The sequence below is a fragment of the Hyperolius riggenbachi genome, chromosome 1 (assembly GCF_040937935.1).
Source record: "Hyperolius riggenbachi isolate aHypRig1 chromosome 1, aHypRig1.pri, whole genome shotgun sequence".
In the NCBI taxonomy this organism is placed as follows: Eukaryota; Metazoa; Chordata; class Amphibia; order Anura; family Hyperoliidae; genus Hyperolius; species Hyperolius riggenbachi.
In genome coordinates, this window is record NC_090646.1 from 52,918,857 (window position 1) to 52,941,200 (window position 22,344).

General features: G+C 43.8%; 1 protein-coding gene across 1 annotated transcript in view; it reads left to right on the forward strand.

Annotated features, from left to right (window-relative positions):
* The window catches only part of CYP26B1 (cytochrome P450 family 26 subfamily B member 1), a 61,631-nt gene that overhangs the window by 33,970 nt on the left and 5,317 nt on the right, over positions 1 to 22,344 (forward strand). Inside the window, exons 3-5 of the mRNA XM_068274286.1 lie at positions 8,493 to 8,768; positions 14,199 to 14,354; positions 20,918 to 21,199. Of these exons, the coding sequence (XP_068130387.1) occupies positions 8,493 to 8,768; positions 14,199 to 14,354; positions 20,918 to 21,199 (714 nt within the window). The remainder of the gene's footprint in view (positions 1 to 8,492; positions 8,769 to 14,198; positions 14,355 to 20,917; positions 21,200 to 22,344) is intronic.

The following is a 22,344-nucleotide window of genomic DNA, read 5'->3' on the forward strand; positions in this document are numbered from 1 at the left end:
TGATAGAACTGTATGATGACCATGGTCAGTGGGCGGGTCAGGTCAGAGTACTAGTGGTCTATGTATAGTGTGATAGAACTGTATGATGACCATGGTCAGTGGGCGGGTCAGGTCAGCGTACTAGTGGTCTATGTATAGTGTGATAGAACTGTATGATGACTATGGTCAGTGGTCAGGTCAGAGTACTAGTTGTATAGTGTGATAGAACTGTATGATGGCCATGGTCAGTGGTCGGGTCAGGTCAGAGTACTAGTGGTCTATGTATAGTGTGATAGAACTGTATGATGATCATGGTCAGTGGTCGGGTCATGTTGGAGCTGTAGTGGTCTATGTAGAGAGTGTGATAGAATTGTATGGTTCTAGTCAGTGGTCGGGTCAGGTTGGAGTTGTAGTGGTCTATGTAGAGCTTGTAATTTAATTGTATGATCAAGGTCAGTGGACAGGGCATGTTGAAGCAGTAGTGGTCTGTGTACAGAGTGTTCTAGAATGATTATGGTCAGTGGTTGGGTCAGGTTAGAGCTGTAGAGGTCTATGTAGAGAGTGTAATAGAATCGTATGACCATGGTCAGTGGTCATGTCATGTTAGAGCCGTAGTGGTCTATGTATAGTGTGATAGAACTGTATGATAATGGTCAGTAGTTGGGTCATGTTGGAGCTGTAGTAGTCTATGTGTGATAGAATCGTATGATCATGGTCAGTGGTCAGGTCATGTTCGAGCTTTAGAGGTGTATGTAGGGATTGTGAGAAAACTGTATGACATGGTCAGTGGTCAGGTCATGTTAGAGCTGTAGTGGTCTATGTAGAGCGTGTAATATAATTGGATGATCATAGTCAGTGATCGGGTCAGGTCAGGTTAGAGTTGTAGTGGTCTATGCATAGTGTGATAGAACTGTATAATCATAGTCAGTGGTCAGGCCCGTTGGAGCTGTAGTGGTCTATGTAGAGAGTGTAATCGAATTGTATGATCATAGTCAGTGGTCTGGTCAGGTTAGAGTTCTAGTGGTCTATGTATCGTGTAATAGAACTGTATGGTGATCATGTCCAGTAGTTCACCCTGTGGTGTTAGGTAGTCTTGCCCAAGGACTCCTTACTGAATGGGTACCGGTTTCTGCCAGGATTTGAACCCTGGTCTCTAACTACTACTAGAACTGTAGAATTATGATGGAGGTGTGTTTTTTTTTTTCTGTAGGGTGCAATAGAACTATAAAGTGATCCTAATCGGGCCTTGTCAGTTATATCTGCTCCCCTAGAATTAAACAGACAAGAAGTGTTTCGTACACAGTGCTGCCCTCCACTCAGTCAGGCTCCAGTATACCATGGTCAGCCAATAATTGAGTGGTTATTGCGACTCTTACAGTACGGGTACTCCTTGTGCTGATTGCTGAATCAGCCTGCTTGTGTGATCATCATTCGCTCACAGTGAGTTTAACTTTCTGCACACAACAGCAGTGTCTACGAAAATTGTTTTCAGATGTTGGCAGCCCTCCTGCTATTATTACATAATTCTCATATTAGGATCTGGCTCCTGAAAAAGAGAGAATTTGCCCATCAGGGAAAGAAAAAAAAAGAAATCTGTATTTGGTCAGTCTTTGTTTTCCGAGCTAGACGTTTAACTTACTTTTATTACTAAACTACACCAGCACTACGCTGACTTTTAACAGTGAGCTAAAATCGGCTAATCGGTTTCTAATCGCCCAACCAGTCAGTAGCCCTCATAACTCCATAATTTACCTTGAAGTCAGGAACTCGGTATAATTGGTTGAGTTGCTGGGGTAGAAATTTGAAGGCAGAATACCTGTACTGGCTCTGTAATCAGTTAAGTGTAAGTAATGAGTTTGCTTTCTTAAAATAGTTGTATTTGCGATAATTCAGGTTGGAGTGAGCTCCGAGATGTCTCCCAGTGCATCACCGCTGAAATATGCAAATCAACCATTGTTGTCCCTGTGAGCTAAACACACCTCCAGATCCGCTGGAATGCAATGATGTGTCAGCTTGTTATTTGTACAGAGCCATAATAATCCATAATAAGAAATTTGTGCACTGGTATAGTTAGTGTAGTATTGGTGTCAGGAAGGTAAGTAACGGGATAGTCGTCAAAGGAAGTACTTTAGCAATTTGAACGTACATTAAACTTTCGCCGTTCCTGACGATTATTTGTGAAAGTGTAACATGAGTACAGATATCCTCTGACCACAGGATAGGACAGACTGCTTATAATAAGCCTAACGTAAGTGAAGTCTGGTTTCTCGCAACACAGCTGCAATTTTCATATAATGAAATAGTAGCTGATATTGTGACTCTACTTCCTGTTAAGGAAACCCATGTCTGAGCTGATCAGTCTCAGGGTGTGTAGGGGTCTTAACCACACCCACTTTAAAACATTTTTTTTCATTGACTTAAAGAGACACTGAAGCGAAAAAAAAATTATGATATTATGATTTGTATGTGTAGTACAGCTAAGAAATCAAACATTAAGATCAGATACATCAGTGTAATTGTTTCCAGTACAGGAAGAGTTGAGAAACTCCAGTTGTTATCTCTATGCAAACAAGCCATTAAAGAGGAGCTGTTAGGTATAGGGTCTCAGAGAAAATAAACACATATATCAGTAGCTAAAGATTGGCTGTACTTACATTACATATGCATTTCACTGTCCACGTTTGGATTTCACAGAATTTGTATATAGTATATGCAGAGATAGATGCTCCTGACAGCTCATGGCAGGCTCCATGTTTGTGAAGCCAAATGTGTCGTCATGTCCTGCCTGCTTCTGATCACAGATAAGCTCGTTCTTGAACAACACGGTGTGCAGTGAATATTAATGAGCCATGTGGCTAGGAACAATAGCTGACTCCTGCAGTGAAACTCTGCCCCGAGATTTATCAGTGTTTCGCGCTGGACTGATTAGAAGCTCCTGTACCGTCTCATTAGCAGCCGAGGGGAGGGCCCCAGAATGCTTTGCAGTTTAGCTGCGGCTTGCGTCTTTATGGGTCTATAACAGACTTTAAGATAAGCACACATCAAAGGTAACTGAAATGTTTATCTTCACTAATGGCTTTTGAGCTTCCTTCTAAACTGTTTAACACAGGAGAATAGAGGTTTAAATTAGCTTCTGCAGCCTGACAGTTACTCTTTAAGCTCTCCGACTAAGTTAGTCCTGGAGAGGGCTGTTATCTGACTTTTATTATCTCCACTGTTCCTGGACTATTTACTTTTCCTCTGCTAGAGGAGAGGTCATTACTTCACATACTGCTCTGAAAGACTCATTTTGAATGCTGAGTGTTGTGTAATGTGCACATATTATAGAATGATGCAATGTTAGAAAAAACACTATATACCTGAAAATAAAAGTATGAGAATATTTTCTTTGCTGCTAATCTTCTAGTAATTATTCATAGTACACAACCAATTCATTATATCATATATTTTTTTTTCGCTTCAGTGTCTCTTTAAGTACCCACCCTCAGAACATAGCGGGCAAGGATCACTCCATTGTAAGCAACTGAGTTTTCATTGCCAAGATATTTAGATATTTCACTGCTATTTATTGGCCTGTCTAGGTGTCCAGATTGCTGCATAGATTGTACTGTTATTATAGTTTAGAGCAGACTTTCTCAACCAGGGTTCCTTGAGGACTCTGCAGGGGTTCCTTGGCATTTTACCCCATCGTGGGGGAAGTATAATAGAGCACACTATAATAGGGAGTACTGTAACAAGAATCACTAAATTAGGGGCTCAGGAGACAGTATAATGAGTGGCAGTGTAATGGGGGGGTTAGTGAAATAAACAGCCACACATACACAGACCATGCCGCCTGCAAAATAAATGCAGGGGTTCCTCGAGATCCAAAAGAAATTTGCAGGGTTCCTCCAGGGGAGAAAGGTTGAGATAGGTCGGTTTAGAGGCTACTTGAACACTGCATTCAGCATTTATAAAAAGATACACAGACCAGAGACATGTGTAAACAACGTTGTAGCACGTGGACATCTACTGTATAGCGGTTTTCTGGAGTTAAAGTGAACCAGAGACGAAACACACTCATGTATTTTACCATATATATCAGTGGGGACATTAGAGAAATCACCTACTCTGCTTTCTGTTTCATTCTGCACTGCACAGCTTGTTTCTAATCAGCCCTGATAAAATCCCCAACTGAGCAGTCAGTCTGGCTGAATGTATACATACAAAGCTGCACAAGCTTTTCCAAAATTTTTTTTTTTTTTTAAAGGACACCTGAACTGATGATATGGAGGCTGCCATATTTATTTCCTTTTAAGCTATACCAGTTGCCTGGCAGCCCTGCTGATCTCTTTGGTTGCAGTAATATCTGAATCACACACCTGAAACAAGCATGCAGCTTGCAACTGAAGTCTGACTAGATTAAGTCGGACTTCAGTCAGAGCACCTGATCTGCATGCTTTTTCAGGGTCTATGGCTAAAAGTATTAGATGCAGAGGATCCGCAGGACAGCCAGGCAACTGGTATTGTTTAAAAGCAAATACTGTATTTTTTGGACTATAAGACTCACTTTCTCTCCCCCCCCCCCCCCCCACCACCAAAGTGGGGGAAAGTCTCTGCGTCTTATACTCCAAATGCAGAGAGTTCCTGACTTGTGAATGCCTGCCAATACCAACCTCCGAGGGAACTTCCTGTACTGTGCCCATGCAGAGGAGGACACAGGGGGACAAATGGAGGACACATGGGGACACAAGAGGTACATATTGTGGAATACGCCCCTTCACCATGGATGCACCAGGTTTAGTATATATTCTTCCCCTGGTTTATGTCCTCTAAACCTCGGTGCCTCTTATGGTCAGGAGCATCGCAAAGTCCAAAAACTACGGTAAATATGGCAGCCTCTACATCCCTCTCATATTTGCAGTAGGCCAAGCACTTGCAATATTTGTCATTGTTATTTTGAAGGGAATAGATACTCCATAGCTTTGTACGCTGATCTCGATGATAGGAAAATTGGCTGTCCGGTTTCTGCTCCTGTAGTATAGAGCTGCCTGTACAGAAGTCAGCCACATCTGGCAGCAGATAATCTGGTAGCAATGTCTCAAGAAGAAAAGGACTTGGCTGCCAGAGCTTAAACCTCACAAGCCTTTAGTTTGCCTGCATTTCCTGAAAGGGACACTAGAGGGTGCACTGCTTGTATTTTACACATTAAATGCAGTCCGATATCTTCTTTCAAGCTGCAGTTTCTTCTGCTGCTGTATATTGTGTTGGTTTTTGATCTTTATGGTTCTGTGACTGAAATGTTTTATGCTTTTATACCATTTACTAGTGCCTCACTCACAAGCTGTGGGAGCCCAATGTGATTAAAGAGGAACTTAAACTCAGGCTTGAACTTCATCCCAATCTGTAGATGTTACCTCCTTTCCCACAAGACAGATTTACCTTTTCTCGAATAGATCGGGGGTCTGTATGGCTGATGTTGTGGTGAAGCCCCTCCCACAGTGTGATGTCAGGACCATGTTCCTGACAGTTTCCTGTCTGTGAACCTCACTGCATTGTGGGAAATGTATTTATTTTTAAGTATTTATATAGCACCGACATATTATGCAGCGCTGTCCAGAGTATATTGTATTGCCGCTAACTGTCCCTCAGAGGAGCTCACAATCTAATCCCTACCATAGTCATATGTTTATATATGTACAGTGTAGTGTGTGTATTATAGTCGAGGGCCACTTTTAGGGGGAAGCCAATTAACTTATCTGTATGTTTTTGGATTGTGGGAGGAAACCAGAGTGCCCGGAGGAAACCCACACAGACACGGGGAGAACATACAAACTCCTTGCAGATGTTGACCTGGTTGGGATTTCGAACCGGGGACCCAGCGTTGCAAGGCGAGAGCGCTAACCATTACGCCACTGTGCTGCCCATATATAGAACAGCTTTACCCAACTGCCAAGCAAGCAATATCTCCCTTTGTGCATAGAACTCTCAGTAATGAACATTCTGTACAGATCACCTGGCAGGACTAAAGATGTCACCACCAGGGATACATTTCAGAATGTAAATCAGGGAGAGGATAGATGTTACAATGGGCAAACACTGGCTAAACAATTCCTCTTTAATTAAATACCCACGAGCACCAATAACGACTTTCTGTTGCTTCCCTTTCTAGCACCATAATGCATTGCTCCAGTCATTGCTGAGCGACAGTTATCATAGTTCCCAACTGTCCCTCTTTGGGATCCCTGTCCCTCTTTCCTCCTCATTTGTCCCTCTTTCAGGACTTCGTCCCTCTTTCTATGCAAATATTTGTATTTCTCTACTGAAAAATGTGTTTGACTTTATTCCCATCTTTTAAATTGATATATTACTAATTGTAAAATCTTAATATGAAGGAAAATGAAGCAGGATAGAAAGGACCAGTGTGGTTTGAGTTATAAAACAACACAATCGTCTTATGAAATCTTTCTGGTATTCATGACTAGGGGATGTGGCGGGGGTGTGGCAGGGGTGTGGCTTAAGTATCCCTCTTTCTCATCTCAAAAAGTTGGGCGGTATGTAGTTATGAGACACTTTGTCCTATGCAACAGTGCAAAGTGGGTGGGGAAATTGTCATATAGTCCTCACTTCTCCTCAGTGCACGCATTCTTACATAGCAGTGCCATCTGCATATAGGTTACACGTGTTGCTTCCCTTTGTGTGGGTTCTGGGCAGAGCAGGATCTTTCACCAGGCAACCTAGGCAAGTGCTTTGGGCTTAGTGGGTGTCAAGGGGCCCATCTGCCACCTTCTTTGACCTCTCTTCACTGTAGCTTACCAAAAGTACTACAAAGGACCCCCAAATCTTTTGCCTTGCCGAAGGCCCCATTACATCTTAATCCATCTCTGGCTCTGGGCGCACTGGCCCTCCTGTTACCTAATGATTCCTCCACCATCATCTGTGAACAATGTTATGGTTAGGTTGCTCCAACTTGGCCATAAGTTGGTCCAGGGGAAGTGCATGACTGATTGCTACAGAAAGATCAAACTTACGAGTCCAACAAAAAGTTTTTTTAAAAAATGACAGTGCTCCACTCTACCTGACTGTCCTTGGTAGTGCCAGTTTTACCACTTCCATGTAGTATCTGGGCCAGCTGAATTTTAATACTATGAACATATTGTGTAGGGAAGCTCTCCTACTACATAGAAGGGGTAACATAGCCCAGTCATTAGCCACTAATGCTGAGCTTCCCAAACTCATCCTCAAGTTCCATTAAAGAGAACCTGTACTGAGTAAAAATATTTAAAATAAACACATGAGGTAACTTCAAATGAACATTACATAGTTACCTTGCCATCAGTTCCTCTCAGAAGCTCGCCATTTCTTCTGACAATGATCCCTTCCAGTTCTGACAACATTTTGTCAGATCTGAAATATATCAGTTGCTGTCAGTAAAATATCAGTTGCTGTCAGTTATAGCTGAGAGGAAAACTGATGTGCCCGGTAATGTCCATGTTTCTCTATGGCTCAAGTTGGCGATGTTGCACTTTAACTGTGTGCTGACCAGAAAGGTGTTAGGGGGTAATGGCCATTTTCAAAATGAAGGACGGAAAATTCCCTTGATCACAGTGAACAAACGGACAGGAGAAAGACACTGAGGAGTAGACTACATGGAAGGTAAGTATGACTTGTGTATGCTTATTTTGACTGAAGACTGAACTAAGCTAACATTTCCTGCCCTAAGAATCATACTAACCTTCATCCCAACCCTAACTGTCAACAGCTAGAATCGGCCTGACAGCTGATCTAGGAAAAAGTCTATTGGAGAAAACTGACAGGCATTAGAATCTAGTGAACTGCTTTAGTTTTGTGCCTTTCCTTGATCATGCCATGGAAAAAAAAGCGTTTGCTATATTATTTCAGCAAACAAGAAGACCGTCCAACATGACCAACAAGAGTAGGTACATAATACTCTGCCCCCGAGCTTTCCATAAGCGGCCTGATTAATATCACATGGGCTTAGTCCACCTTCTGTTCAGGGTTTTGAATAAAAAACAGGTGATTTAATCTGGAAGGGTGTGGAATGGTCAGAAATGGAGTATTGTGTACCTACTGGAGTGGGTCATACTGGAGGGTGTGACCAAGACCTTGTTAGCAGAAGTGTGCTGAGTTTGCCTCCTGGACCATGAAAGTCTTCCATGGAGACGGCTGCTGACTGTTGGGGAAACTAACATTCCTGTATTGTTTGTGTTTCTTGTTCAAACCGACAAATGTCCTCCCTCATTTTGGGTTTCTATGGCCCGGCCCCTCTTGCTTCAAGGAGCTGAACTTTATTTTGGCTCTCCAAGGACTGTTCTTACATTATACACATGTCCCCATGCTTGCCAAACAGCACTGTAGGCTGACTAGGCCGGAGCCTGGCTTGGCTTGCCACTCTGCCGTAGGCGTAGCTTTCCTGGTTGTTGATGTGGCCTCCTACGCTGCCATGAATAAGTCTTAAATGAATTTTGAGATAGTAAATTGATCTCATTGTGTATGTATTTTCCTTTTTGTAGGTTTTTGCAAAACTCTTCAGCCAAGAAGCTCTAGATACCTACCTTCCGAAAATACAGCTTGTCATTCAGGACACATTACGGGTGTGGAGCAGCAGTCCCGACCCCATCAATGTCTACTGTGAGGCTCAGAAGTTGACCTTTCGTATGGCCATCCGGGTCCTGCTGGGCTTTAGGTTGTCTGATGAAGAGCTGAACTTCTTGTTTCGGGTGTTTCAGCAGTTTGTAGAGAATGTATTCTCTTTGCCGGTGGACATCCCTTTCAGTGGTTATAGGAGGGTAAGTGTCCACGAACCTATTTCAGTCTCTGGAGGTGACCAATTACCGTGTTTAATGACTGTTAAGAACTTAGAATAAAATACATTTCAGTAATAGTATGGATCCTTTCTGATTTACTTGGGCGTTCATCATTTTATCTATTCTCGTCTGTCCAGTTTTGATTTATTATTACTATTATTGTTAATTCGTGTAGCAGTATCATTTTCTTTGGCAAAAAAAAATAAATAAAAAAATACAGAGGTGGTAAACATTATATCTTTGAAGATGTCAAAGACCATGTTCAACAAAACAGAGCAATTACAAGCCAAAACTGAGAGAACTGTCCCACTTTAAATGTATAATCTAAAGGTATAGGGTCAAAGCAAGACGTAAGGCCATTAGTATGCAAGCTATATATCTGGGAGTGGCGAGTACCGGATTTAGACTCTGCAAGAAGCAGAACTTGGTCAGTGGTTGCAAGAAATGACCTAGGTTAGGTAGTATTTTTAGAATATAAAGAGGACTTTTAAGGATGTTCTTCGAGGTGTCAGGAATTGTAGCGTAAACCAAGTGTTTTGAGAGGGAGTTCCAAGGGTGGGAAGTTAGGTTTGTAAGAAGTCGCCTATACATCCATATAAGAAACCGATACTCCTGTAGGACAGAAGAAGGTTGTGTGACAGAGTGGAGGTTGTGGTATAGTAAGTATCTGGAAATTAAGGAGGTGTATAGAGAAGACAGGTGGTGTAGAGCTTTGTAGGTTAGAATTGGGAGTTTGATGTGCATCCTCTGGGTAACTGGCAGTCAGTGTAGAATGATACGTAATTAGGTGAATCCAATTAGTTTTCTATTTTGAAAGACCAGAAAGCAATTGAAAGTTTAGGGAATCTGGCTCCCTTCTCCTTTGACCTCATGGCTTGACTAAATAGCCCCTTTTTAAAGTGACACCCCAAAAATAAGCAAAGTGTTTCCATGTTAGCTTAGGGACACATTGTTGAAAATAACCTCCAAGTCCTTTGGCCATGAGACCTCTGACCAGTGATGCAAGGGGTTGGCATTCGGTGCTCGGAGATGGCATGACACCTTCCCAAATGAACTAGTAGAGGATGCAACAAAGCACTTGGTCAGTTGATCTGAAGGGCCCATTTCTTGCCTGGTGGACATGCAGTTGATTCTTCATTTACTCAACTCTGAAAAATCCTGGCATGAATCTTGGTACTCCTAATAGTGGGTTATCTACAGTGCAGAATAAGGTGTTGAGGTCCTGCACTCATCGTTGACACTCTGAGAAAAAATAAATGCATGTTTTGGCTTTAGACAAGTTTCTGGAGAAACTCTGTATTCAGAAATCGTGTACTGAATGTTTCATCAACATGAATGCTGAAAACCATTTGATGAAAAGTATCAGGAAGCTGCTCACTGCTAAAGTGGTCCTATATTGACTTCTTGAGCTACTAACCAATTACCCATTTTGAGATTGTGTTTAGAGTCCGAAAAAATCCCCATTTAAAGTAGTTTTGAGATGAAAAACGAACTATCGCAAGTAACTTGTCTATATATCTTATGTAAAGTTTAGTTGATTTACACATTAAATCTAGCTGCAAACCGCTTCAACAGTATATTATTATTTCTTCCTGTGCTACAATGAGAGAAGCCATATTCTGCTTGTCATCATTACACAGGCAAGATGCTCTGCATCTCCTCCCCTCAGCTTGTGAAAACTCCACTCCCCTCTCCACCCCCCTTGCCTCTGAAATCTTGTGCATGCTTCAACAAAAGCCTCCTCCTCCCTAGGCTGAGCTCCCATGAGCACTTGCAGCATGGGACTCAGAATGCCCAGGCATTGGAGGAGCTGGGGGCGTGGATACATTCATTTACATACAATTAGGTAATAAAATTAAAAAAAAGCATTTGGGGGCAGAATGCCCAATAAACTATATGTAAGGGGAAGAAAAATGAAGGCGGCAAAAGTTTGTCTCGGATCTACTTTAACCTGCCTGGCGTTCTATTAAGATCGCCAGGCAGGCTGCGGGAGGGTTTTTTTTTAATAAAAAAAAAACTATTTCATGCAGCCAACTGAAAGTTGGCTGCATGAAAGCCCACTAGAGGGCGCTCCGGAGGCGTTCTTCCGATCGCCTCCGGCGCCCAGAATAAACAAGGAAGGCCGCAATGAGCGGCCTTCCTTGTTTTGCTTACATCGTCGCCATAGCGACGAGCGGAGTGACGTCATCGACGTCAGCCGACGTCCTGACGTCAGCCGCCTCCGATCCAGCCCTTAGCGCTGGCCGGAACTTTTTGTTCCGGCTACGCTGGGCTCAGGCGGCTGGGGGGACCCTCTTTCGCCGCTGCTCGCGGCGGATCGCCGCAGAGCGGCGGCGATCAGGCAGCACACGCGGCTGGCAAAGTGCCGGCTGCGTGTGCTGCTTTTTATTTCAGCCAAATCGGCCCAGCAGGGCCTGAGCGGCAGGCTCCGGCGGTACTGGACGAGCTGAGCTCGTCCAGACCGCCCAGCAGGTTAAACAAGGCACATTCTCAAAGCCATGATATTGATTAGTGTAAATTAGTATGACTTCTGGCACATAACTTTTCAAAGAAAAAACTGTTTGTGCAGCAGTGGGCCTGTTTATTGACTTACCCACCAGCTGAATCCAGTGAGGAGAGGCTACAAGCTGTACTGCAGTAGCTACCACATTTGGCCCATATTCTGTCCACCACTTTGCTTCTAATGACTTGCTTATGATCCTGATGGCTATCAGAATTTGCCTTGTACAATTCTGGGTTTAGTTGGGCTACAGACATGGCTGGGCACACTTTTTGTGCCCCTAGGCACACTTTCTTGCAGCTCCCCTTCCACGTGCAACTCCCCCTCCTATTCCTTATGCAGCCCCCTCTTCCATGTCTAACATTCTTGAACAGCAGCCCCCTTTAATTACATATAAATCCCATGGGCTGCAGCTGCCTATTTCTATCTGCTGCTCTGTATTTACAACCTCTGTTTTACATTTGCAGCAATCCCACTTCTATGTCCAGCGCCCCTCAGCCCGGGCCTTGGTGGCCTTCCCAGAAATCCGGCCCTGGCTTTAGAGTATGTGCCAGGTGTTCCCCTCCCCAGCCTTTTACTGTAACACAGTCTCCAGAGCTGCTGGCTGTGAGCTCATAGAGCTTTGTGTTTGTCAACCTGTATATCCCTCTCACTGCAGGATCTCCTTAAAGGACAACTGAAGTGACATGTGACATGATGAGATAGACATGTGTATGTACAGTGCCTAGCACACAAATAACTATGCTGTGTTCCTTTTTTTTTTTAATTTCTCTGCCTGAAAGAGTTAAACATTAGGTATGCAAGTGACAGTTTTTGTCCGCGTCAGAACTCTCACTGATCAGTAATTACAGCCATAAAATACTTTTCTGTCAGTAAATGGCTTCTGAGAGCAGGAAAGAGATAAAAAGGGACAATAGTTCATAGATTTGAGCTCTGGCATACATCAATGAAGGTGGCATTGAGCAGAGAGAATGAAACAGTAGAAACATAAAAACTAGATTGAAATATAAAATACAACTGTGGGATATATATAAAAAAAGTCATTTGTAGGAGGAGGAGGATAGATGCAATTGTATTTCTCATCAGTTTATTTTCACCTCGGATGTCCAATGAGATGTTAGTGATCAGTGCATTCCTATTAGGCAGCTATTATGCGTGTAAAAAGCATTAAAATGCAGTGACAGACGTGCCGTTCTGTAATGATTTACAGCGCATGACGTGTCAGGCTCAGCATGTTAGGATAGCATCACCACTGTATATAAAAGACATGACTAGCATCATAAGAGAGGCTGCATTCCCTGCTGGTGACTAATGGATGAAACCAGTTATTAATGTTATTGTTGTTTTTTTTTTTTTAAAGTTAGGATTAAGCCAAACACTACTTAAGTCATAGAGCTCCAAATCTCTTTTTTGTTCTCCAGTCGCCTCTGAAATACCTGTTGGTTTAATAGGTTTTAGGGCAGTGTGAGAAGTGAAGAGTTGCATGGCATGATCGTCCATGCCTTGTGAATACCTCGCTGCAGTGCTGATCAGGTCTAAGCAGAGAGCATAACATGCGCCTTGGGGGGGTGCATGATCTTAGTGTGAGAGGCTGACACCAACACATCAACCCTTGTATTCCTGTAGTGAGTACCCCTGTCTGATCTGTCCTGGTAGTGCCCGATGCTGGTACCGTCTTTGTATTCTGTCCTCTAACCGTTGACCTTCACCTAACGTTGACCTTCACCTAACGTTGACCTTCACCTAACGTTGACCTTCTCCTAACGTTGACCTTCTCCTAACGTTGACCTTCTCCTACCGTTGACCTTCTCCTAACGTTGACCTTCTCCATCACCTATACCTAACACTAACCTTCAACGTCATACTATACTGACCTTGACTCTCATCTATCCTTAATTTTACCTTCCCCCATCACCTCTCTCTAATGGTGGCCATACATGGTACAATTTTTTCCTCTTACCATTTCTATGTAGTATAAAGGTAAATTAAGTCAATATATTGAAAGGATAATTTAGGCAGTTCCCTTATGTTACATAGAAATGGCAAGATTGGATGAACAAATTGTACCATGTATGGCCACCATAACACAGACCTTCACTTAAATCTTACATTAAACTTCACCTAATACTGATATTCACCAATTCCTAAGCCTGACCTTCACCCTTACCTACCTCTAATGCTGACTGTTGTACCCTCTGAAGCATCTAGTGATACTAGCCTGATTGCCTTCAGACCTTTTCATATCTCAACACTTTCCTTGAGCTATGCCACATATAACCACTTCACACTTCTGCTATCTTCTCAACAGCTGCCAGTTACGGGCTGACACATTGCAAGCTATTCTCTTGCTATGGCGTGGGGAGGAGGGACACCACATGATGAAGCCGCTTCCAGCAGGAATGGTAGAGGGGACAATGGCATTGGCCGAGACGATCCAACACTCACAGATCTCTTGACGATGCCCCGGGCAACTGTACATACTCTATACTTAGTAGAGACAGGGCCAAAACGGATGCCCAACATGGCCTTTAACTTCCTTAGCCTGAGCTACACCCCTGGAACAAGTAGGAAGTCAGAAAGCCTGATCTGCATCCTCACTCTGCGTCAGCGATTCAGAAAATATTAACAACCTGAAGTTCACAACATTCAGGCAATTTAATATTCTTTAAAAGGGAGTCGGTAACTGTGGTTTTCCTCGTTCCTCTCACCTTGGGTGTATAAAGTAGTGACCATTGGAGAAGGTACTATCTTGGAGCAGGTTCAGTTATGGATCATGCACTCCTTTATACAGTTCTCCGATGTTGCTTTCCTCGCCTTGATAAACCATGTCAAATGTGACTTCATTCATTATAAGCTTGTTTTGTTGTACGGTTGATGCATTGAATGACCCTCTCTTCATTTGGAACCCACAGGGTATGAGAGCTCGAGAGACGCTATTAAAGAGCTTGGAAAAGGCCATACAGGAGAAGCTACAGAACACGCAAGGGAAGGACTACACAGACGCACTAGATGTCCTCATTGAGAGCGGGAAGGAGCATGGCAACGAGCTGACCATGCAGGAGCTGCAGGTGATTATCATTGTGTGGTAGCTTAGTGGGCATAGGCAATGTCTAGGCTATCCTTGCTGGCTGTCTCTATTTGTCTTCTGCCACCTGGCGGGATTTTCTGGTCATCTCTTGTAACATGGAAGCAAAGACGACTGATTTCCCACATAGCTTTCTCCTACGGGCAAGATGGCATAGAACGAAAAAAGGAAGCGGATGCTACCTCTGATCATGTGATCATGAGCATCCAGCAATATGCTGCTTCCATTTCTCCTATTATTATGCCTGTAGTCTTCTTTCTCTTGTTGCACTTTCATATTGCAAATAGTGTTGGGCGAACAGTGTTCGCCACTGTTCGGGTTCTGCAGAACATCACCCTGTTCGGGTGATGTTCACGTTCGGCCGAACACCTGATGGTGTTCGGCCTTTTAAGTTCGGGTTCGCCCCGAACTATTAAATGGCCGCCGAACAGGGCCGAACAGGGCCCCTGTTCGGCCGAATAGGGCCCTGTTCGTCCGAATACTGCCCCCCTATGGGGTCGCAGGCATAAGGGGGGAGCATGCCCCGATCGCGGGGGGGGTCGGAAATTCCCCCCACCCCCTCCGCTGGCGCTCCCCCCTCTGCCCGCTTCCCCATACAAAAGTTTAAGGAAGTAAAACAGTACCGGTGGTAGTGGGTGGCTGGCAGTGGGCGGCACTATGAAGTGAGTGACTGAGGAGGAGGAGTCCGGAGAGTGACGCGTTGAGGGAGGCCGGGCAGCGGGCGGTTCAGCAGTAGTACGGTACTCACTTCATAGTGCCGCCCACTGCCAGCCACCCACTACCACCGGTACTGTTTTACTTCCTTAAACTTTTGTATGGGGAAGCGGGCAGAGGGGGGAGCGCTAGCGGAGGGGGTGGAGGGAATTTCCGCCCCCCCCCCCCCCCGCGATCGGGGCATGCTCCTCCCTTATACCTGCGACCCCATAGGGCCCCCAAAAGCGGGATGTTCGGGGAGTTTGGGGTTCGGACCGAACATGCCGAACATCGCGGCCATGTTCGGCGAACTTTCCCGAACCCGAACATCCAGGTGTTCGCCCAACACTAATTGCAAAGCAGGGATGTTGACGTCCTCCAGGGCCGAGGTCCTCACACATTTTTGGCACATCGTAAAATAATTGATGGGACTGAATCAGGAAAAGTGTGGTTCATCAAGCAGAACACATTTCTCTATTTCTCTGTCCATCCTAAACACTGGAATAGATATGGCCCTCGAAGACTGGAGTTCGACATCTGTGCTATAAAGGCTAAAAAACAAATGAAAGACTCTGCTCCTGGCAAAGTGGTCATTATGACCATGTAACAAGCAGGACATCGTCTCTCACCAAATTTAAATCTGAAATTCTGCTCACTCGCCACCATGGCTTGGTTACTATTTTTAGTGGAGTTAGTACAAAATTCATGCAACTCCGACTCCTCCATTTATGAAACACCCGACACCGTCTCAAGGTACCCAAAATTGCTCCAACTCCGACTCCTCGACTCCGACTCTTTAGTCTAATACTTACCAGGGCTGTGGAGTTAGTACACAAATTATCCAACTCCGACCCCTCAGTTTATGAAACCCCCAACATCGACTCCAGGTACTCAAAATTGCTTCGACTCCGGCTCCAAAGCCCTGCATTTTTATCATATATTATAGCTGCCATTTTTTGTGTAAATCTACCCCACTTTCACTTGTATCCAGTGCCACCAGTTAAAAACAAGGAACACCAAGAGCCCCAATAGTGTAATATGTACTGGTAAATGGTTACTAGATAGAGTAAATATTAATACTCACAAACCAGGGTTACCATTAGGCAACCACTATAAAGGCAGGTGGGGAGATTTTCCTGACCCCACTCAGGAATAAGAAGTCGCTCTCTGTAGATGAGAAAAAGGGGGTTCAACCCTCCACCCAGGGTGGACTCAATATTATGCAGGAGAACAGAGGCGCCAAAAGGATAAAAGGAAGCTAAATGAGCTTAAAAAACCAAATTCTTGGTAAATAGAGGAGGTAGTGGTGGACTTACCTCCTCCAAGTAGACACACAACGACTGTAGTAAAGACAGTCAATATATTTTATTTATGAACTCCAAATATGCAACGCGTTTCGCAGGTTTGATCCCGCTTCATCGGGCAATAACAACGGAGCAATAGCATATGTGGTCAGTAGGAGAGCCAGGAACCTCTGTAGCCACCAGTTGGCTAACTTATTTATTGGTCAGATACAAGGAGTTTTTTTTTATACGTTTTTGCTATTATCATACATGGGTCGTTTCTAAAGGGCATTGTTTATCTCTTTGTGAGGCAGAAATGGAAGCATTAGATTGTCAAATTATAAATATTTGCCAATATGACATACAGTATGCTAACTTTGGGCTTAGTTGTTAAATGGCTCGGATTGTATGGAGAGTGTTTTTGACTTGTGTAAGGTTTGGTACAATTATTAGGACTATGCTGCACTTCTATAGTGCTGTCATTTCTCCAGTCCCTGATGCCATACATGGTTACATCATTCATGTCATTAAAGTGGACCTGAACTCACAACTTCCTCTCTGCTCTCAAAGATAAGCAACAGCATAAAAACCTTCACAGTAAAACATGTCTATGTTACAGCTGATACAAATCCTGCAATACATCTACTGTGTGTCTACTTCCTGCTTTCATGGAAGCAGACCTAGGGTTAATATCCTGTTTTTACAGATTAGCTGCTCTGACGAATTTAAGTGCTGACGCAGTTGAGATATCAAATTACACTTTTGATTAGTCACAAACGAGGGGGAATTAGACAGGCTAAAGGCCCTACATACATACAGGGAGCATTTTTCTGTTTTTTCCTTCTGGACTGTGCAAGAGTTCAAGTCTACTTTAAAGGACACCTGTTTTAAGAGGGATGTGGAGGCTCCCATATTTATTTCCTTTTACACTATCCCAATCGCCTAGACTGGCTGCATTAGTGTCTGAATCATACATCTGGAACAAGCATGCAGTAATCTTGACAGATTTTTGTCAGAAACATCCGATCTGCATGCTTTTTCAGGATCTATGGCTTAAAGTAAGTGAACCTCCGGACTAAAAATCGACTCAGCAGAACTGAAAAGGCTTCGTGTTTCTTTAACAGTTTCACAGCATCAGAACTTTGTTGTTCTTACCAAAGCATCATTTTTAGCTGCATTTTTAGCTAAGCTCCACCCATCAAAGAAAAAAAGCCCAGGCTTTTTTTCCTTGATGCTGTGCAGAGCATGATGGGATTTCCTATGTTGTTATTCACGTTGCCTAGCAACTGGGAGAGGTGCTCAGGACACAGGGCAGTTGGAACTGTGTCTCATGCTCCCTGTCACCTTCTTTCAACTAAAAAGATGGCTGCCATCATGAAATCAAACATTTGCCTGTTCTTTTAAAACTATGTGGGTAAGAGATTATATTAACTATTTTAATTAACATAACTAATGTAACTTAATGACAGTATGTTTGTTTAGGCTGGAGTTCTTCTTTAAGGTACCCATACATCTAGCAATGTATGGGCAGATCCACCAAGGGACAGATCTCTCTCTGATTGAATCTGATTGGAGAGAGATCTGTTGTTTGCCCCTACACCGCAGGTTGATTCCAGATAGATTTCAGTATGAAAGTCTTACAAGGCTTATGATCTAACATCCATACCAGAATCTAGCACCAGTTTTTGGGGTGACCAATCAACCAACCAGAATGTTCTTGGGATATGCTAGGATACTGGGATTGCCCAGAGAAAAGCCAAGTCAACCGAGGGAGAACAAACAAACTCCATGCAGATAGTGTCTTGGCTGGTATTTGAACCTAGGACTCTGGTGCTGCAAAGCGAGAGTTCAATACCATAGGCCACTAATGATACAATTTGCCGAATGATCATTTACGATTTGAGCGATTGGAAATAATCATTTGGGACTACTAATGTACAAAAATCTCCTAACCAATGGGTAGGATTTTTTGTCCATTTGTCCATTTCTGATCGTTCACGCCAAAAATCATTCCTAAACGATCGTTCAGCAAATTGCATGGTTAGTGCCCACCTTCATATTGCACATTGCAGAAATCATCTCTTGGGGTTCTCGTTTTTCCTGTCTCCACTAACAAAGAATCCGATTGGCTCCACTAGTGAGCACGGACCGCTCTTCTGATAAACGAGATCTTGAATTCTCCCAGGTCGCAGAACAAGCACCGCGAATGCTATTTTAAGTGCAGCGATTACTGGCTTAATCTTTACAAGCTTCCCGGTCTGTCTCTGCGGCGGGGAGAGGCTGGCAGAGCAGGTATCTTACATGTTCTTACTTGGCAGAGCGTTGTTCTTCTAATCAAGAGATTAGCTGCTTCACAGTCCTGGAGGGAGATCTGATTACATCATATGGTGCTAATGGCAGCAAAAATTAGCGACATGTTGAGGAAGCCTGCCCAGACCACCTGGCGCCAGGCCAGACGGCTGCTCATGCCAAGTGCCCGTCTGCCGGCAGATTCCCCCGCGCCGGATGAGCTGCCACACACAGAGATCTCGTAGTATGCAGCTGGTGGCCGAGCGCAGAGCATAGCTGGGAACTCTCAGTCTGATCTTCACATACAGATAGATCGCAATTCGCAAAGGAATCTGGGATTGCCGTCAGTATTTTTTTTTTTTTTTTTTTTTGGCACACATATGTAGGGCCATCCGCAGATTTTTCTCCTGCATTTTCTCCTAGGAGATGCATTTTCCTCTTCTGTAAAATGACTTTGATGAACAGAGGCGCCAGCAGAATAAAAACAATAATTAAAATATGCTGGGGAGGCAGTGGTGGACTTACCTCCGAAAGCAGACTAGACTACTTGTCTGACATAAATAAACACTTTATAGCACTTTTCGATTGAAAAGTACTATCAATTATTTTGATAGTACTTTTCGATTGAAAAGTACTATCAAAATAATTTTTAGCCTTTTCCTGCTTGCTTACCGGTGGCTTAAAGGACAACTGAAGTGAGAGACATAGAGGCTGACATATTTATTTTCTTTTAAACCATGCAAATTGCCTGGCTGTCTTGCTGGTCCTCTATTCCTAATATTTTTAGCCATAGATCCTGAACAAGCATGCAGATCAGAAAGCATTAATTTTGCAGGCACGATACATTTCAGAACAAGTAGCTTTATTTCCATGAATATGAATCCCTAGCCAATCACTTCATAAAATGTCCATTTGCCCGGCTGCCATATTAATCCTTCAGCTTCAGTGAAGTCTCCTCAAAGATAGATCAAGAGGGGCTGCAAGGTAGCAGCTTTGCCTCCTCCTACTTGCTGTTTGGTAAGGTGAGATGGACCTGATGGCCAGGTCCCTGCAGGCCCACCAGATCCTAGGCTTAGGTATTATGTGATTTGGCTTGCAGCTGGTACAAGCATGCAGCCAGTAGGGCCACCTGTGAGCCGGAACACCTGATATGCATTCTCGTTGCATACCTGGTTGCTGAACCCTGGCCAACCGTTTCGGAAAACCTGTTGCCTATTTCATCCGACTGCTGTTGCTGGAATGGGGCCCGTGTTTTGGTGGGTGGGCAGATCAAGCAGGGTGGTGCAGCCTTACGGTTCATTCCTGAGCACGTCTGTGTCTGAGACTCTTCTGTCGAATACCAGTTGTATTGCTGGCTTAACGATCGTCTCATATCTTGAGGTCGGGTTATGGCGAGGGGAAGAAGTGGATAAGCCGAGACCGCCAATAAGAGTACAGCCATAATCCACAGGTCAGGAGTCTGCATGGCCCGCCCCACGTCACACGAGAGACTTTGTAGCTGTGACAAGCTGCTAAGAGGTCACTGAGAGTCCATTCACACTGGGGGGGGGATTAGCGGCTATTTACCACTAATCGCTAGTGATCGCTAGCGCTTTTACCAACGCTAATGCAATGTAAAGTATATGGCAGTGCTGCGATTGCTAGCGATTCTCGGTAAACACAAACGCAGTGCATGCAGCGATTTTTTTTTTTTTTCCCGCAATTTTTTTTAATGTGAACACGATTGCAATATTTAAAAAGTGCAAATTGCAATTGCTCAAAAATTGTGTAAATATAGTCAAAAATATGCATTTTACTAGTGATAATCGCTAGCGTTTTGCAATCCCCTGTGTGAATGGGCCCTAATTCTCACCACTGAAGATGGACCTGAACTCATGCACAGGAAAACAGATGAATCCACCCTGTTTGTGTTTAGAGCCTGTCTAACTCCCCCTCTCTCAGCTGTGTCAGCACTAGAACCTTGGCAGCCCTTGCTAATTTGTAAACACAGGATGTTAACTGTTTGTCTGCTTCTATGAAAGCAGGAAGTAGACACACTGGCAGGAGTTCTGTAAACAGTAACAAAGAAATGTTTATCTTTACAGGCTATCATGCTGTTGCTTATCTTTTAGAGTAGAGAGGAATTTCTGAGTTCAGGTCCGCTTTAAAGGACACCTGAAGTGAAAGGGACATGGAATTTCTCTCTCCTCACTCTCCTTAGTAAATGTACTACATGTATGTTACACAGATGTTATGCTATGGACCCCCTTGCTGAACCATCAGTGTGTTTGTTCCTGCACAGGACGGGACCCTGGAGCTGATATTTGCAGCCTACGCCACCACCGCCAGTGCCAGCACCTCACTCATCATGCAGCTGCTGAAGCATCCCAATGTTCTGGAGAAGCTGCGGGAAGAGCTGCGTAGTCACGGGATCCTGCACAACGGCTGCGTCTGCGAGGGCGCCCTACGCGTGGACACGGTCACCACCCTGCCTTACCTGGACTGCGTCATCAAAGAGCTGCTGAGGCTCTACAGCCCCATCTCTGGGGGATATCGCACCGTGCAGCAAACCTTCGAGCTCGACGTGAGTACCAACACTTAGTCTGACTCCAAAACATGGACTATTACAGGGAAGGGGCCACATGGGACTCAAACAAGGGAGGGGCTGGTGGGAGATGTTACTCATAAACTTTTTTTCTAGCTTTACTTAATTCCCTGATATTTCTTATCCATGTGACTATGAGAAAGTGACGCTCGTGAGGTTGAGCTTGATAGACAGATGTGTTTTTTTTTAACCAATCTGAGGTGAATTCCAAAATTCTACACAGCAACAATTTTCGGAGGAGGTATCCAATATAATAAAATAATCATAACATAATCAAAAATAGCTTAAGTTGGTGTCGGTCTTACCTCCCAAAAAGTTACATACAGTAGTTATCTAGGTTAAAAAAACATGTGCCCATCAAGTTCAACCCCGGTATTTAACAGAATAGGACTGTTTCTTCAGCACAATACACAACATGTTTCATGAGTCATGTTCACTTTGTCGGTGCCTTAGTGCCAGTGAAGTAGAGTAGGAAGGTCTGTCTTACTTCAGTAGGGACAGGCTTTTCTAACACCTGCTGACGGTGGTCAATGTTTGGCAACCTGGGTTTGTGAGTTCCCCTTCTCTCCTCATCTCATATTCCTATATACACCATGTCGGACTCTGTGTATCCCTTTTTTTTTTTTGTTTCCCCCGGAAGTTTACTCACTGGTTGTCCTCCGGGAACCCACCTCAAGGTCTAAAAGTGTGTGGCTGTTCTAGGCTAAAACACAACTTTATCGCCCAGAAAATGGCTAGGAGCACCTATAAACTGTACTGTACTTTAACTTAAATATTTTATTGAAGAAACCTCAGCACCATAAATAGTCAGTTAGCTGTTAATTCCAATTTGAATTAAAAGCAGGCAGGAGTTCCTAACAAAACTGATTTAAACATCTAGTCTTGGCTAGGCTTTAAAGCTGAATTCCAAAGGTTTGTGCACTAAGGTTATTGTGGCGGTTATAAGGAATAATGTGACCTTACTGAGCACGTCTCCCATCATTATTTCATATTAACCATTGGCCACCTTGAGCTTTCTCGGGTTTTAAATCTGACAGTTCTTCTACTACCAACTACTCCATGCCTGACCTTGATCTTTTGACCTGTCTGGACCTGTCTTTATACAGCATGTCTGCACATAAGTA